Here is a 19,368-nt window from a genome sequence, read left to right on the forward strand (position 1 = left end):
TACGCATATGTTTTATCGTATCTTCACGAGGTATACAGATGGAGGAGACCGTTATCTCTAAGAAGTTCGCTTGACTGGAATAACGACCTCTTGGCGATATGGTTTCTCCAAATTCTTTCCTCTATTTTTCCCAAACACATACACAGAGACAAACGACCTGAACTTCCGAGTATTTCCAATATCTTTTAGTCGAGGAGGACAGCACAAAGGAAATACAACAAGACAAAAACGAATTGAAGGGAAAAATAAGGGCATATCTATACAAGTATATGGAAAAGTTTAAAGAAAAGAATTAAGTGCAAGAATTTGGAGCTATCATAATACAAGAGGGGAAAACAGCTTTGGTATATTGCGCTATCTGTTTCATACTTAACGTTTGTTAAGCATAAGTTTGTTAAGCCTAGACGTGTTGTGTAAACTGCTATCAAGGATTGTTGTGCCACAAGGTGAAAGAGTCTGAAGGGGGAAAAAAAATCCAATCACGGAGGCTCAACATTGTGACGTCACGAGAAACGAAGGAAGCCTGTGAAGTTGAATAGCTTTGAATGGTTCAGGTGTCAACGTTGTGTTGTTGTTGTTGTCTTTTTGCGGTGAGACGATTACAACAGAGAAATGGTACAGCTAATCAAACAAAGATGAACCCATGGAAATGACTGCGCACGCATTTCATAGAACGAACTGAAGGTGGACCACCTATTATTGTGGTATCCGCGAATTATTGTCGAGAGAAGTGCAAATCGGGATCATTCGTGGAACTTGCGCACAAATCGAAACACCGCCATTCCTTTCTGGGATCCTGCTACGCCTTTTGGCTTTAAGATTTCGGATACTCTTGATGACACGTCTTGAAATACATTCTCACGACTGACAAGATCCATTCTGAAAGAAAGGAGAAAAGCAAATAAGCAAGACTTGATTTGGTTCATACGAGAGAATTTCCGTGATAACCCACCACAGCAGACGACAATCTTTCGATAGTTGAAAATCGCTTACTATCGTGCTGTCTGCTACGGAGATAATATTGTGCTTAGCGAGCCGCGTGCGTATAGGTAAGGTGGACGTAGGAAGTCCCTGGAGCACCATGGAGGAATATAACGAGGACGAACCTGAATTTACTCCCGACCCAGAAGCTATGCTAGACGAAGCAATCGAGGAATCATGCCGCTGGATAAAGGTAGGGTAGAATTCAGTTTGATAGGTTTAGAGATCATAATTTGACGTATGATTTGTCTGTGCGCATAGGATGGGGAGGTGCGGTGTGCAGCCATGGGTAAGTGCGGTCAGGCCGTATGTACGGAGTGGCGCAGCTCCACATTACCCGGGCTGTCCCGCCCCGAAAACACGAGGCACACCAATACTTCCTGGTTCGTTCTATAAAGAGGCGCCAATACAAATCGTCCCTTTCCTTTTATTTGGCAGTTAACCCATTTGAAATGTCCTGCAAACTTTTCGAGTAAACACCACACACATTCCGCGAGTAGGTGAAACACTCATGTCGTAATGGAATGTTTACCGACTGGACATCCAAGCGGTGTTGTTGTTTTATCCCTGTGCAGTATAATTTCTCATCTCGTGGCTCCTCGTAAAGAAAACAAAATGTACCTATTCAGTGAATACATTAGAAGAGTTTACCCTTCCCTTAATATTATATAGACATTATTTAACCGCATATTGCTTGAATAGCGAATGGATCCATTAATCCGTAGTTTGAAATTTCAACCGGAACAAATTTAAAGTAAAGATCACGTTTTTAGTTTCTCCTACAGCGGCGATGCCCGAACAAAAGATGAGATTTCAATCGTATAGTTGTGGTCAACAAATTTCTAAATGACGGCCTTGCATGAGTACTGTATACAATATCGTCCAGTTTGTATAAATGCGACCTTGTAAAGATAGATATTCAGCACTCTGATCTATTGTGTCCAACCCCGCTTTATATTATGCTTTTAAGACAGTAACAAATCTATGCGCCCTTCAAACATAAGGGCTTATAATAAATGCTCTCGAACATTTCACTTCTTATGACTGATGGTGAACATGTCTACCTATGGAGCTCAGTAGCTCTATGGTCCATGATCATGATCATTTCTGAACGTTTAAGAACTGACAATTATTAGATGGCCACCAAAGTGTGTGTCCAAAATCGGGTGAATCAATTACTTTCCATCAGCTAACACACTAATGATCATTCAATGCAGTGGAGACTGCGCCAGTGTGATAGTCTTGGGAAGATTGCAGTATACGTGAACAGCGCAAGAACCCTTTGTAAGTTACGTCCGAGAATGAGATGTCAGGTGCGGCGGCTGACGTCTGGCAGAAATATGCGGAAAATGTTATAACGACCATACGGCTTCAACAGAAAGTGTACGTGACGTTCAAGTTTAATCGTGTGCCTATCCCGATGACAGAAAACTGCCCAGACTGCCGTCACGTTGGTATAGTCATGGACCTACTTTGTAGGTCCATGGTATAGTGAACGTCGATTAGTGACAGCGGTGATTTATTTATGATAGTCAGTTAAAGGGACCATTCCCTCCCCCCCCCCAAAAAAAAAAGAAAAAAAAAAGAAAAATGATTCCCGAAATTGATTATTCGTCTTCACTTATCGTGCAGACTTTTGCGGGGCTGATATCAATCATGAAAAACCACGCAGGCTTTTGTGAACTGACTTCAAACCTGCTTGGTTGTTTTCGTAATAAATTATATAGTACATTAAGTTCGACCAGTTAGTTCTAATATAATGGGGTATGTTATATATAAGGGTATACTCTTTCATCGATCACGATAGCAGTCTACGCAGACTTCTGATAAAGTAATGACATAAATAAGAAAGTTGCTCGTTTTGATGGGATCCTACATCTTGCTGGCATTTGAATCATTCGCCCCATGACACGTGATCATTATAACCTTCAAACTTGGACTGGAAAAGTTGAAAACGTTTTGACGTAAACAACATGCCACTATTTCATCTACTCATGACCTGTTAAGACAGAATTTCCGAAAGCGATAAACGTGTCTTAATGCCTGATTGAGTTATGTGGTATACTACTAAATTCATCATGTTATTCATCGAAGTCACTCTGAGAGTATAGCGCTGCTTCATCTTTACGATGTGAATCATGAAATATTTTCAATCAAGTATTACTTTTTATTTGAATCAGATTCCTCCGCGATTTCTTTATAAGCACAGCTACAAGTCGTAAAATCCCGCATAGCTTGATACTGCCTTGTCTTTCCGTATACGGGGTGATCAGTATGTTGATGGCAGGGAGGTGAAGGTAAGTTTATATTTAGTCTGTGTCCGAGAAAATCTGTCGGATTGAATGAACAAGAGACAAATCATACAGAAAAGTCTGATTCTCTCGATGTAGAAGACACGGCTTATTTTACGGTCTGCCGACAGAAATCATGGAAATAGACTGTCTGGTTGAGCGGGCCTCACCTTTCAATCACCTTGGCAAATGCAGCATGGCCAGAGTTACATGTATATTCCTTGATGCGACACAGACAATTTCGGACGGTTATGACCCATTCCGACATCATCCCAAGATTTCGACCTAGTACAGTGTATATAGTATAGGGTATAATCTTCCAACACGTTTCCATGTGAGGATACCAAAGAACAGTAGGAATTGGTATAATTATTGTGGTTGGAATTTGCTTGCTAATTTCCGGTTTGCTTGTATGTGTGTGTGTGTTTTGTGTGTGTGTGTGTGTGTGTGTGTGTGTGTGTGTGTGTGTGTGTGTGTGTGTGTGTTTTGGGTTTCTTTTTTTCATCACAGGGTCGAGCAGCAGAGGCTAGTAAATGTCTCTGAATAGCAATGATTTCTAACACTCTTTTGGAATGTTTACGTCTGTCATTCATCGTGAAGTTGTTTCAATTCAATTCAAATGATTTTATTTCCATGCAAAGTAAGGCAATATACATAGCGCTTACGCGAGTAAAGAATTTCAAATCATACAAATTTCAATAATGCATAATACAGTCATAGTAATTTTGTGTTTATATTTCGGTAAATGAAGACATAAGCAATTAAGACCATATTTTAACAATATTATTATGGAATAGAGAAATCAACTAGAAAAGCAGAGCCTGCAAATTTTGTGAATTGCTCTGAAAGATAAGGGCATCTCAAAATCAGTCTAGGACTCCATGCATGAAGATCTTGACATTATGACGTCAGACAAAACGGACAGAGAGAAAAGTCAAGGACAAGAACAAAAACAAGGACGGAACTGGCAGGAAAAACAAGCCAAAGATGGGCAATAGAAAGAAAAGGAAACAAAAATGAGTGTCTACAATTAGGCTCTTTCGAAAGATCTTCAAGGCATAAACGCTTGAGGTTCGATGAAGATTTGCCAACTAAATAAACCCTTGCACTATTGGCAATTCTAAATAACAGAAGTATATTTTTTGTTTTTTGTTTGGATGACAAAAGTCATTTTCCTAGTTTTGATTTGAAGGAAGGAAGAGTCAGAGCATCTGGGAGAGTGTTGTCAAGACTGTTCCAAATCTGGGGCCGGTGAAGTTGTTTGCATTCACTGTCAATAGCATTTTGTAAAGCTAGGCTTGAGACATTGAAGGTATCTCTCAGTCAGCCTAAAACATTAAAATATTCTATCTTAGCTGAAATGTTATTTAGGTCGTGAGCTCGGATCGAATGTTCTAGATAATAACATATCGTCAGCTTGAGTTGTCGGTCTTTACCACACTGAGACCGTTTCGATTCCCGACTCCCGTGAAGTTTCAAAAACTCAGAGCTACAACCTTTATAGGTCATCTTACTTCTAGAAAATGGTTGTTATGCATGAAATCAGATATCAACGAAAGTTTCAGCGAGAATCGAACACAACGTTGCGACAGTTCGGTGTTGGAGGACCTTTTGACAGTTTGAGGGTCAACAGATCATCTGACATGGCGTCATCCGGGGACTTCGAAATATCCGTGTAGGTCACGTGATCAAATTTGTCGCAAGCATCAAGTTCACCGGGTGTGTATACAAAATTGACAGGTTTGAAAATGTATGAAACTCAAAGATTCTATTTTCTCAACCTTTGAAGATCCATATTGACTTTAGCACTTACTTTCACGTACAACATTCTCGTTCGGGAAAATTTTCTGGAAACGTAATTCCCTTTGATTGCCTGCTTCATCGTGGGTTAGGCTTTCTAGCGAACATACTCTTACTGCAACTCAAATGATGTAACATAATCACAGATTCGGGTACTTCATACTCTACTTGCATGCCAAATACTGTTAACAGTAAGGAAAACTTCAGTGTCCAAAAGTAGACATGAAGACCCGCTTAAGGAAACATTGCAAACATGTTCGCTGCACACCAGGTTACACTGTTTTAGCTTCAGTTTGACATGTGTTTATTCGAGTCTACAGATTGTTATCTTCAGAGGAAATTTGCTGGAAACTTGGAGGACTTCCGAAAGAGGGCTGTAATCTTGCAAAGGGAAGCGTCGAGAAAATGTACTTTTGTTTTGCGCGTGCCCGCGGAGCATGTTCTCCAATGTTGCCTGCGTACTTATCCCGATGACCCCACCATTATCAATCTGTAGGCATATTGTATCGTCGGCATGTAACGGATCAGCAGCGAACACCAACCATTATTTGGCTATGAACAGGTTAAAGTCCAATGATATATTTATACAAAGGCTGTCGACATAACATCACGTCTTTCTCTTGTAATCTCCGAAGCTCGTATTTTCCCCCCTTAGCGATATGTATTCAGAGAGAATTCTACAGGCAGATTGATATTGACACTTCGCTGAAATATTTGATTAAAAATGATTAAAACCACACACTTCACTTCCTGCTTGCAATAGATAATCATGTGTACAGATGTTCATTGCTGATATCGTCAAAGTGTACTGGTTTGGAACGGCACATATTCAGAAAGAGAGACAGGCAGAAAGATGTGCACATTGGTTGTTTTCTGGTATGTTTCTTTACAAAAAAATTGATGTCAGCTATGAAATAAGTTTGATCTTTGTCCTTCTCGATAACATTGATAGGATATAGTCCATCGTGCCATCGGTTGTATGCCCTGTTTACCTCGTTCATTTTGCTCTTTATTCCTCTTATATATGGGAATAGATATTACTTTGTCACAAAGTTAGGCTTAAAATACCATTGTTGTTTTTGTGGTTATCGTCTGAATGTGGGTGCGGTGTCAACTGTATAGGGTCAATCTGCTTGATACGATTGGGAGGGACCTATAGGCCTGTAGGAAGCCCTCTTTTTCATTAGCCGAAATTGCATTCATTTGTGTTGGTACACTGTACTGATGAGACTGTATCAGGTTTTCTTTACTCAGGAGTCAACATAGTGTTGTCTATCGTTCAGCGTCATTTCCCTGTAATGCAAGAGCGTGTTAGAAAAACAACGTTATATACAGAGACGTATAGCTAATGCATGTATACTGACGAGATGGTTATGACTTGCTGTACGGCGCCACACTAGCCCAAGTTGAAGATAATATCAGGATTCAATAACGGTGTCTGTCATGGTTTTCTGTCGTATTGTTTCCATACATCATTCTGTTTAAGAATGTTTGCGCAGCTGTGATTACGACTGAGACGTGAGATTTCATTTCTGTGCAGGGTCATGACTTACAATCAAGTTCGCTAGCTTAAAACAATGAGGGCATTCTTACTCAAATTCATGAAATTCTTCCGTCGAGAGGTTTTTATGCAACTGATTGATAATCGATTACGCCGCTGAAGGGCAAATTGTCAATCAGAGAGTATTCTTGTAATTCGTTCATACATCAGCAAGTATACCTGTAGGCAATCCAAATTGCGATGCCTTATTTTTTTAAAGTTTAACACGACAGCTTCTATAAAAAGAGAAAATGGGTGACAATTTTATGGATACATTTTGCTATGTAATTCCGATGTCAAACATGTCCCAGTATGTTATCATATAGCCATCATGTTTTTCGCTGTCTCCTCATCATTAACAGGTCTGTTTGTGTCCAATTGCATGCAATGTCTGTATCTCTCTGCCTTTCGATGCATCTTTGTCTATCACAATACAAAGACACAAAACACGTACACAAAAAAAAAACAACAACGCGCAAACACACCCGCACACTAACGAACTTTCACACACCAACGCACTATTTTTTTTCTTATTTCTCTTGTCATTCTTCATAGTGCTATCGCAAGCGTGTCATCAAATGCGTCATGAATGCACATCTATAAAGAAATGGACCTGCGAGTAGCTACATAATATATGATAAGGTCTAGCTGCCACGAGACCAAGTTATGAATTGTGTGGCATCCTTCATTTTGTTATGTAATCGCAAAACGAAAAGAAATAAAAAGACTTTCCTTGAAATAACTACAATATATTTTACGAATGCCTTAATTGCTTTTTGTATCTTGGGTTACGTGCGTGCAAGAAACTTAGTATCATTCTGATCATGATCAGGACATAACAGTAGATCATATACTTTGGCGTCGAGAAATGTAATACCAGTGGCATAATCTCATAATCTCAACACAAGAGGTGTCTCGAAAAGTTAACACCAGAGTCACGTGACGACCACTACGACCCTTTTTAGTTCACGGATGGACGCCATGCTAATATAAAGCATGAGGGAATGCACCCTACAAGCTTTGCTTCTTCTGCATTCCTCCCCATCTCCTGCATTTTCGTAATTTCAGAATGTTTTTGTGTGTGTGCTTTTTTGTGCTTTTGTGCTTTTTTCTTTTTCACCTTGTCATTTGTATATCTATAAATTCCACTTATATCACATTTTGTAATATTCACATATATATGTATTTATATTTCATATGGAAGGAAAAATGTATTTTGGAGATGGAAAAAATAAATGAAATTAAATGAAATAAAAGAGAATGTGCACCTAGATTGGCCACTTCCGCTGTTTCGTCAAGGAGGTACTAGGCGAGAAATTACACTTAATACCTCTTTGGTTTCATCAAGTCCTTTTAAAATGGTCATCCGTGGGGGTGTGTTCTCCTGTGTTCAGATAAGTTGTTCATGCTCAAACTACCCCTCAACAAAGTTCGCCAAGGTATGGGGGTCTCCCAGTCGGCTAGTTCCCCATGGGCAGGCAGGTGAATGTGGAGCTGTCGACCAGCTCGGTTGTCGACGCATAGCTGACAGTTTTCCAAGCCTAGTTCTCTGGTTCGAAACACACATGCACTGTGGGAAAGAACTCTTCTCTCCAATAGAGTTATTTTTATTTTTTTTTCTTCTGTGATCGAATTCTTGCTCATGGACCAAAAAGCGTCTCTCTCCAGAGAAATAACAAAGGCCCTCCCACCAGCTCGCCCATTGTTCGAAATTCACGGTGGCTGGCGCTGATTCACGTGTATTATATGTTACATACCCACCTCGGTATTTCAAAATACCTTCCTAATGTCAACAGGGAAAGGGTTATTCCAGCTCACCCGAGTTAAATCAATAGCCTCGCATTCCTTGACGGCTGACAGTTAATATTTGCTCTCTTCTCCTTCTTCGCTCTTTCAATTATTTTTCTCTCTTTATCAACATATATCGCTCTTCTCTCTTTCCTTCCATTTCTTTGCTCATAAATTCGACAACGGTCTTTTACATACATGTACCAACATGACAAGGAAGCCGCAAGTAAACTGGTGCATTGGTAGCGATTCTATTATTTGACCAAGCCCTCTAAATGTTTGTGTCACGTTTTTGGTTTCTGTCGTGGATGTGGACTTACCAAAATAAAAAAACTGGGTCAATGGATCTACATGACATAAGAATTATTAGCTCAAAATAATCGTTTGATAGCCTATGAGGATGTGACAAATCAGGATGTTTTTTTTTTGTTGTCTCTCTCTCTCTCTATGCACCTTTCTCAAATGCTTAGGGCATCTTCAAATACTTAGTGCCTTATGTGAGAAAGTAGGTCACTGTATCACGGTATCACGTTTTGTTACAATGTCACAGTATTTTCCTGTGCGTGTATGTGTACGTTTAACGGTTTATGTTCTGTAAGTATATATGAAAAGTTTAATCGCAAAACGACTTAACTCCATTCTTGACAATTTGAGGTATTTGCGATTAAAGCTTCTAAAAAACAGCAAAAATAATAAGAAAATATGGAATATTCTTAATCGAAATTTGGAGAATATTACTTAATATAATGTCACAAGTGAGATATATCGCTGGAAAGTTTTTATTTTGCTCTGCCTAAATGATGAACTTACTTTGAATTGTTTAAGAATGCACGTAATCAGTTTTGGGATCGAACTCTTCATAATGTGTTACTGTGGAATGGAATAAACCTATTTCTATTCAAAATCCCTTTGTCGTGTTGTCATTTATGTGCTGCAAACGCTTGAAAAACATTCCGCATTACCTGCATGTTCTCCTCGCTTTCTCTTAAAGTATATAAAGACCAATAATTCGAGCTTTCATGATGAGCAAATCCCACAAAGACGTAGAGTCTAGAGCTGTCCCAAGGACGGTATGTTATCGTCAGTTTACTGCTTTGTTTGCCTACATTCGGAATCTTTAAAGGTTATCTGAAATACAAATGCATGTTGATTTGTGTTGATTTATGATACCCTCAACATCATTTTTGCGGTGAAACGAATATCTATATAGAAACATTCCTTAAACTAATTTTTCTTCTATTTTTCTCTAGATTACTTGGATACGCCCACAAAAAAAAAAATCCTTCCAAACCAATATTCCTGTTGTGACTTCATATGTCAACCATTGATAAAATACTGATATGTTTAACAAAAGGCATTGGGATGCACCTTCCCCTCGACCAACGGCGTAGCCAGGATTTCATCTTAGGGGGGGCGGTTAGTCTGCGAGGGAGCGAAGCGACCGAGCCCGAGCGAGCGGAGCGAGCGAGGGGGGGGGGGGGGGGGGAGGATGTAGGAGGAGGGGGGGTGTCCCCCCTCCCACGGTAAGAACTTTTTGCATTTTGTTGTTGTAAATGGTGCAATTTGATGCATGTTTTTGCGCGTTTTATCGACGTGAAACAGTCCCACTTGTTTATGGTAGCAGTTTATTTTGATGTAGATTATTATTGAACAATTTGCCTATAAAAGGATATAATTTAGATACACTTCTTGTATTAATTCTTTTCACTGAATATCATGGACGCGACTGAACCCGAGCGAGCGGAGCGAGCGAGGGGGTAGGGGAGGGTGTGGGAGGGGGGTGTTCCCCCTCCCACGGTAAGAACTTTTTCATTTTGATGTTGCAAATGGTGCAATTTGATGCATGTTTTTGCGCGTTTTATCGACGTGAAACAGTCCCACTTGTTTATGGTAGCAGTTTATTTTGATGAAGATTATTATTGAACAATTTGCCTATAAAAGGATATAATTTAGATACACTTCTTGTATTAATTCTTTTCACTGAATATCATGAACGCAACTGAACCCGAGCGAGCGGAGCGAGCGAGGGGGTAGGGGAGGGTGTGGGAGGGGGGTGTCCCCCCTCCCACGGTAAGAACTTTTTCATTTTGATGTTGCAAATGGTGCAATTTGATGCATGTTTTTGCGCGTTTTATCGACGTGAAACAGTCCCACTTGTTTAAGGTATATAGCAGTATATTTTAGTGTAGATTATTATTGAACAATTTGCCTATAAAATGGTATAATTTAAATACACCTCATGTATTAATTCTTTTCATTGAATATCATGAACGCGACTGAACCCTAGCGAGCGGAGCGAGCGAGGGGGGAGGGGAGGGTGTGGGAGGGGGGTGTCCCCCCTCCCACGGTAAGAACTTTTTGCATTTTGATTTTGCAGTGGTGCAATTTGATGCATGTTTTTGCGCGCTTTATCGACGTGAAACAGTCCCACTTGTTTAAGGTATATAGCAGTACATTTTAGTGTAGATTATTATTGAACAATTTGCCTATAAAATGGTATAATTTAAATACACTTCTTGTATTAAATCTTTTCACTGAATATCATGAACGCAACTGAACCCGAGCGAGTGGAGCGAGCGAAGGGGGAGGGGAGGGTGTGGGAGAGGGGGTTTGCCCCCTCCCACGATAAGAACTTTTTGCATTTTGATGTTGCAAATGGTGCAATTTGATGCATGTTTTTGCGCGTTTTATCGACGTGAAACAGTCCCACTTGTTTAAGGTATATAGCAGTATATTTCAGTGTAGATTATTATTGAACAATTTGCCTATAAAATGGTACAATTTAAATGTACTTCTTGTATTAATTCTTTTCATTGAATATCATGAACGCGACTGAACCCTAGTGAGCGGAGCGAGCGGAGCGAGCGAGGGGGGAGGGGAGGGTGTGGGAGGGGGTTTCCCCCTCCCACGGTAAGAACTTTTTGCATTTTGATTTTGCAATGGTGCAATTTGATGCTTGTTTTTGCGCGTTTTATCGACGTGAAACAGTCCCACTTGTTTATGGTAGCAGTATATTTTAGTGTAGATTATTATTGAACAATTTGCCTATAAAATGGTATAATTAAACACACTTATTGTATTAATCATTTTCACTGAATATCATGAACGCGACTGAACCCGAGCGAGAGGAGCGAGCGAAGGGGGAGGGGAGGGTGTGGGAGGGGGTTGTCCCCCCTCCCACGATAAGAACTTTTTGCATTTTGATATTGCAAATGGTGCAATTTGATGCATGTTTTTGCGCGTTTTATCGACGTGAAACAGTCCCGCTTTATAGCAGTATATTTTAGTGTAGATTATTATTGAACAATTTGCCTATAAAATGATATAATTTAAATACACTTCTTGTATTAATTCGTTTCACTGAATATCATGAACGCAACTGAACCCGAGCGAGTGGAGCGACCGAGGGGGGAGGGGAGGGTGTGGGAGGGGGTGTCCCCCCTCCCACGGTGAGAACTGTTTGCATTTTGATGTTGCAAATGGTGCAATTTGATGCATGTTTTTAACGAGTTTTTAACGAGTTGAAACAGTCCCACTTGTTTAAGGTTGCAGTATATTTTAGTGTAGATTATTATTGAACAATTTGCCTATCTCACCGGGTATAATTCAAATACACTAGTCTTCTTGTATTAATTCTTACACTGAATATCATGAACGCTGTCTGTTCAGCAATCAAACAGAAAAAGCATGCACACAAGGGTGTAGATAGGGGCATATCCCCTGCCACACGAAGGTGATTTTGCGTTTTCAGGCCTGAAATTCAGCGATCTGGTGCAAATTTTTGGTGCAATACTTTTTCATCGAAGTGTTAAAATCACGGAATTTAGCTCTTATTCCGAATGTGCACCATCTGTGTGTATATATAAAGTCTAGTGAGGTAGAGCTTAGGGGAAGGGGGATTCCCCCTCCCGCTCTCGGAGCTTTTGCGTTTTTAGAATTGAAATAAAGCGATCTGGGTATGGCCACAGTCTACTTCTATGCATGGCGGGGGGGGGGGGGGGGGGGGGCGAGCAGGAAGAAGACGTGGGCGAGTGTTATCTCCACCCTTCCCTTCCGATGGAGCTTTTGCCTTTTTAAGGTTGAAATTGAGATATCTCGTATACGCATATTTGATGGAATCAACATTTGGGAAATCACCAAAAAAAAAAAAACAAAAAAAAAAAACAAGCAAACAAACTGATGGGGGGGGGCTGAAGGAGGAAAGGGTCGATTAAAAGGGGAAATTCCCCTTATACATGAGGGAACCTTGAGTTTTCGGAATATAAGTGATAAGTCTTATGCACTCAGAATTATTCATAATTTTTTTGTAAATCTAAAAAGTGTACTTAGCTAGGGAAAGAGGCACAGAGGGGGAGGGTTTGGGAGGGGGATACCCCCTGCCAAGCACGAGAGATTTTGCATATTTTGAATTGAAATTCAACGATCTGGTGCACACTTTGAGTGAAATATTCAATAAAAATATCTTACTTGATGAAAGGTTGCAAAGGAGACCCGCTTCATGTGCATGCATACAGTATACACGCATTTTTTTTCCGCCTCCCAAATCCCCGGTCCAAATCTTAGGGGGGGCGACCGCCCCCATCGCCCCCCCTGGCTACGCCAGTGCCCTCGACTCAGCATAACTTGCATGTTTCTGTAATATTAATGTGACTAACAAAAGACATGGCGAGGGAACATGCAAGTTATGCTGAGTCAACGGGAAGGTGCATTCCAATGTCTTTTGTTAAACAGTACTTTGGCAATGATTGACAGATGAGGTCACAACAGGAATATTGGTTTGGAAGGATTTATTGTGGGCGTATCCAAGTAATCTGAAGAAAAAATAGAAGAAAAATTAATCAAAAATACATGGAATTATTCTAGATATTCGTTTTACCGCAGAAGTGATGTTAAGGTTATCATGAATTAACACAAATCAACATGCATTTAAATTCAGGGAACCCTTAAGATTGTTAGTAAAACTCCTCGAAATAGCACATTTGCTCTTGTTCACACTCTATACAATACTTTAGTGTCACAAAGATATTTTGACATTTTGAGAGACACTGAAGTGTGCCCTTGTGTCAAAGTTTTGCGCAGTTTATAGAAAGAGCATTATATCTGTTTTTGAAACCATAAGATCTCAATCCATGTATCTAACTTTTCCAATTGTCAAACCAAACACCTTGAAACATAAAACAGACATATCTCGACACACTTCACTTCCGTTTATACAGCCTTTATACTTCAAGCATTGTTTGTCTGATTTTTTTTTTATTATTCGGAAACCCTTAATAAACAGTTATATTCAAAACGAAATAACTTTGTGACGTATAAATTAAGGCACAGAAAACATTGATAGCGATGAATTTTCATCCTTTTTCTTTCCATTGGATATCTGTGGCGATAACACTCACACACACCCACACATACACACAAACCACAAACAAAAACAAAAACAAACTAGCAAACAAACATATAAAAGACACTTTCCTAAAGGACATGATCGTGGTCGGTCCACAGGTAGATAAAGTGTAGCACTTTTATTGTGGACACGTTCCCACATTGCTGACGCTTTCTGCAGGACAGCTGATAGGATACTAGTAGTACCTCTAAAGCAGCGACACGTAAGTCACACTCACTGCAATTGGCAGGAGAAATGGGGAAAATAACAAACATTTTCCTGTATGATTACGTAACCATGCACAAATCGGGCACTTCGAGTCAGAAGAAGATGCCAACACTATTAGATACATACTCCCTGTATGTTGTGACGGCTGTACGGGTGTCTAAAAGCCAGGCAGTTGGTTCACATGACATGTTATACACTGTTATTATACCCAACCATCTATACTTGTGCTAATTTTCATTGCAGCACACAACGATTTTATCTTCTTTTTCTTTACTTTTTTTCTTCAATTAGCTGATTTCACGCTTGTAGATGCGAGGATAGATTAATGATACGCTGGTTTTCACACTCTATTATTATACAGGTATAGATTAGTGTATTAATTCATGGTTATTTTTCTTTTGTTTTCTGATTCACTATGCACAGCGGTTGCAATTTCTTCTGTTTGCGCTGGAAAGAATTCAGTAGTATAGTTTACGGTTGAGACGGCAACTACTGATATCCTTGAAAATGTTCAATTATATTCATTGATTTGTGCAAACTTTATTATATTTTCAATAGCCAGGTGCGGGGTGGGGTTGGGGCAGATAGGTTGTGATGCACTACTCGATCATTATAACTTCTGTTTTGTTAATAGAATTCGTCTGCACGTTCTGTCGTTGTAGCACTTCTTTCATGATTTGATTTGCAGTGATATAGCGATGTTATGTTTTATTGCGCGAGATTCATTTGATTTATAGTTTGATTATACTGTACTGGACAATACTATACTTATGCGCGATAGCAAACATACATTATGCGAGTGAATAAATATTAAATACGTCCAAACGCATTGACACTGTATCAAAAGCAATTGTGTATATTATGGCCTTTCATTTGTATTGCTCTAATGTGTTTAACATCAAGATTATTATTATATTTCATTACATCTTATCAACCATTATCAAACAGATACAACGGCCAAAATACACAAAAAGGGTGTCTGAATTTTTCTTAATTCGAGGCTGTGATCGGGAAAACCGGGAAAGTGCAATCCCATCACAGATACAATTTGTAGGTGGATTAAAAACGCATGCTGGCAGCTCATGGAACTAAACAAACACACGGATTTCTTGTTTAGATGTAGCAGATCGTTGAAAGAGTGAGAAACGTGAAGACGTGGCAAAATTTCTCGGACAGGAAGCTGTAAGAATTCTCGTTTTTGTCATAGCAGTGTCAAGGTGAGAATGTCCCGGATGTCAACTTGTTTGTTCTCTGCAGCGATGCGCAGTCGTGCGCACCGTGTTTGACACGTATATGTCGCATCCCAATCGTGACTTTTCTTTGGGGAAAAAAAACATCATTTTCTATTATGTGCAATTCGACGTTCCATACCCATGAGACACCCCCAGCATTGTCAAGCGTCTGGTAGTCTCTAATATTGTAGTGAATGTTTGTTGTCTGAAACAACTTTTCCGGTCGTCGACAAGGTGAAAAAAAAGAGATCAATTAAGTTGAAGAGGTCATCTTCACTGGAGCTGATAAGGCTGGGCCTATGCTGAGTTCTGATTGAAGTAGTATAATGCATTATGTGTGATGTTGTACAAATTATTATAATATGAGGTCTTGCTTCAGTGGAAAGTTATAAAGTACCAGTTTCAATGACTATAATCTCTCAGCTTACTTGAAATGACGTCGTGAAAACAATTATTCAGACACAATAACTCTGAACGAACTTCCTCATCAATACCACTTTGCCTTTACGGGGGTGTAGAAAAGTACTTAAAACAATGAAGGCCTTATTGACACAGGGTATATAGGTTTTTTTAGCGTAGACATAAGCGCTATACTCTTCCCAAAGGCTTTTAGTCGGGCGGTGAGTTGGCTCAGTCGATAGCGCGTCTGCCTCACGTTCACGCGGCCCGGGTTCGAACCCGAGTATGGACTGAGCAATGTTGTGTGTAAGCATACCGTCCCCTCTAGCAAGAGGCAAAACACTCTGTCCCTCGGATAGGACATAAAATGGAGGTCCCGTGTATGAGTAACAACTCATGCACGTAAAAGATCCCGCTTCATTCATTCATCGCAAAGAGCAGGGTGTTTATATCCCAGTGAAGTGGTCCACCTCTCATCCAACTGGACCCCATGGAAGATCAGCTTATAGCTGAATCGATGGGCTATCCAGCCGTCTTCTCAGATGGAAAATGCACAAACAAACAAACAAACCACATCACATTACACGAATATTCATTCATGTGGGTCACGAAAATGTTGAATTTCAATATCATGGAGAGTGAAATATCGTGTAAAGCGTAGGGAGGGCATCGAATCCAACATCTCATTTGCAAGGGTCCATAGCGGTTAATGCCACTGAACCTCGCCCCCCCCCCCCCCCCACGTCGTGGCGTACGTCTTCTCAAGATCGAGAAATACGCAGTATGTGTCTTCTTGTTCGCTTTTCTTCGCGCGACTTTTTCGATGAGTGTGGCATTGTAGCAGGAATGTATTCCGCCCGGATTACACTGCTCGTCAAGTCGTGGAACAACAAGCGTGTCAAGCGGAGAATAGACCCTTACAATCTAATCCTGCCGGAAAATAACAACGGCTGTCCTTGAGGAGCGCTTTGCATCTCTACACGAGTGCATTTTCCCCTCATTCTTTCATTCGTATAAGTGGAGAAACAAACAAAACCAAAAGAAAATATCAGCGAACTTAAATCGCTGCAATGAAACGATGTGAGCCCTGTAATGTGGCGCACAATCATGGCTTATGTTCTGGGCACCTATTTCAGTGTCCCACGAAATCACGAATGGTAGCAACGGAAGCATCAAGGTACGGCATCAACCTCTTTATTTACTTAACGAAAAAGCCAGAGAAAGCGGTGGACGATGGGGGAACACCAATACACTAGTTTGAAACCTGACAAACATCTTCCCTTATCAATCATGATAATCATTAAATTCAGATAAACGGTTATTCTCACCTTACGAATTGGACGAACGTCCGCATTTGGATACGTCACTCTAGAACATTCCTTATGAAGGATTTGTTGATAACTTGTCGTTAACATCTGTTAACATTGATGTTCTGGCCCTATACGTAGTTTGAAATATCTTGGCCCTATAAAATCAAACGTCGCATCCAATAGCTCGTCATATCAATCAACTACTGTAATCTCTCTGAGTGGTAAAATTTGATTAATCTCTTTGGGTTCACAATTTTCACCACGTGGTGCTCATAATGCTTTAGCATATTTCCAGATTATTGGTGTTTCATCCTGAGAATTTAGATGTGATCAAGAATAAATTCGTCACCCCTCAAAATGTTAATGATTTCCTGATATATCAAGTTATGAATCAAGTTGAGTGTTTTATTAAAGTGAACCCACATTCATCAATCAAAATTCGGAGAAGATAGATATTGTACTTTAAAATTAAATTCATATATATTTTCCTTGTAAAAGTAGGAAAATCTCACCAGTCACCAGCATGATTAGTGCCAAACTGGCACTAAGAGAGACTTGTGGCGTTTAACCCTGTCCTCGGCAAATTACCAGCTCAACGTGACCGACATAGAACATTGTGGAATGATAGCAGGATAAAACAAGCCATACCGGTATTTTTTTAATGTTTGATCACTTTATAAACAAACAATTATGTAAATATATAATGTGTGATATAGACAGATAGATTTCTTGGTCGTGATGTTGTGAGCTGATCGTCACTATAGGTTGAAATGACTTAGGCCTACCTTTGAATCCCTGAATGACATCTATTTTACCCCATAAAGAGATTGTGAATCTCTATATTGGACCTCTGATGGGAAACGTATAGTTTCCATTTCAAAGGAGAATGACGCTTTATTAAAATCATAACTCCTATGTTATAGTTTTGTTTTTTAACTGAAAGCAAGAGCAGTTCACAGTGACTGAACATGGCCCGTCCAGCGCTCCCTGAATGCTGTCTGTCCAATTAAAGTCAACTACAATTGTATACTGTACCATCATCCTGGTCATCCCGCATTGTCGTCCCGCGGGATACTGCTGAGTTGGCCGTAATTGTGATTCAAAATGCTCCAGAATGATAGCAATTAATTATTTCATTTCGCTGCGAGAGATTTTAAGCTCATGGCCCATCAAGCTAACCAATAGATTGGATTTAAACATTTCATTAATGTTGTAGAAAGAAAAAAAACACAACAACAACAGTTGAATAGAATCAGAAGAGTTGAGACAGATTATGTAAATTAGAACATTCAGAGAGTTATGAAAGTATACAATGTTCAATGTCAGGTTGACAAAACGAATGTTTATGTGCAGTTGCCTACAGATGAGGGTCATTAAACATTGTATACATTCAGGTGCTCCCCAAGACTGTGTCGGAAGTGGTGCCGTATAATCGTTCTCTGGCTATGCTGCTGGTCTGCCCCAGTAGCGCATTAACAGTTGATATTGTCTATTCTACAGACAATCGCAATTCCAACGTCTTTATCGGGGACCTTATCCGTCCTCACGGAAGATTACCTGGTGGAGGAAGAGACGCAAAAATCGGATTTTTGAAAGAGGATTATTTCGAGCGAGTATAATATGGAGGAAAGGCATAAGATGAGAGCAATGTGGAAAGTGGTGAAGAAGGAAGCAAAAAGGTTGCTTTGATTAATGATAGACTGCTCTAGGTAGGCAGCGTTTGTCCAGACTGTCTCACCTCCCTGGTCTAAGCCCGCTCAAGGGGTTTGCTCTCCAAGAAGAAAGGTCGATATACTCGTGACTGCCTTCAACCATCTTCCGCCAGGTTACTTTGCGGCGCGTGCAGGAGGACAACGCGAAGTGCAAAGGGGACAAGTCACCGGGATGGTTGCCATATACCCTGTTTTAGATAATAATGGAATCGAACACGCGACCGTAATATTTTCATTGTTGGTTGTTGCCTGTGGTCATAGAACTGCTCCACATCCATCCCTCAGCCTCCACGCCCTTCAATAATAGGGGAGGGGGTGGCTCAAATGGCAGACGCTGATATTTGAGGAGGAAGTTATTACTATCGTTAATTTTTAGCGTTCATTCTGCTAGATGAATGATTGAGATTTGTTAAGAACAGAGAACATCATAGTACAGGCAAGATGATGCAAACATGCTAAGGTCTAGCTGGCAGAATTAAAAAAAAAGAAAGAAGAAGATACTTAACTTTGATATTTCTGATTGTCAGAAACACTCTAAACTCTACACCCAGAACATGTTGAATTTATAATGGACAAAATATTTTGATGGAAAATGAAGGATAAATATCATTCTATAAACGAGCAGTAGAAATGTAGAGTCCCCACTCGTATATACAACGAAATTATAACCACTATAGTGAGCAGGCTACAGTGTAATCATCACT

General features: G+C 40.0%; 1 protein-coding gene across 1 annotated transcript in view; it reads left to right on the forward strand.

Annotated features, from left to right (window-relative positions):
• Nucleotides 1-786: 786 nt before the first annotated feature.
• LOC139725836 (uncharacterized) overlaps nt 787-19,368 on the forward strand; it is a 104,335-nt gene continuing 85,753 nt past the window's right edge. Inside the window, exon 1 of the mRNA XM_071636915.1 lies at nt 787-1,174. Coding sequence (XP_071493016.1) covers nt 1,082-1,174 — 93 coding nt within the window. The 5' untranslated portion in view covers nt 787-1,081. The remainder of the gene's footprint in view (nt 1,175-19,368) is intronic.

The sequence above is a fragment of the Diadema antillarum genome, unplaced genomic scaffold (assembly GCF_040938485.1).
Source record: "Diadema antillarum isolate AM-2024a unplaced genomic scaffold, OU_Dant_1.0 seq00000061_RagTag, whole genome shotgun sequence".
NCBI lineage: Eukaryota > Metazoa > Echinodermata > Echinoidea > Diadematoida > Diadematidae > Diadema > Diadema antillarum.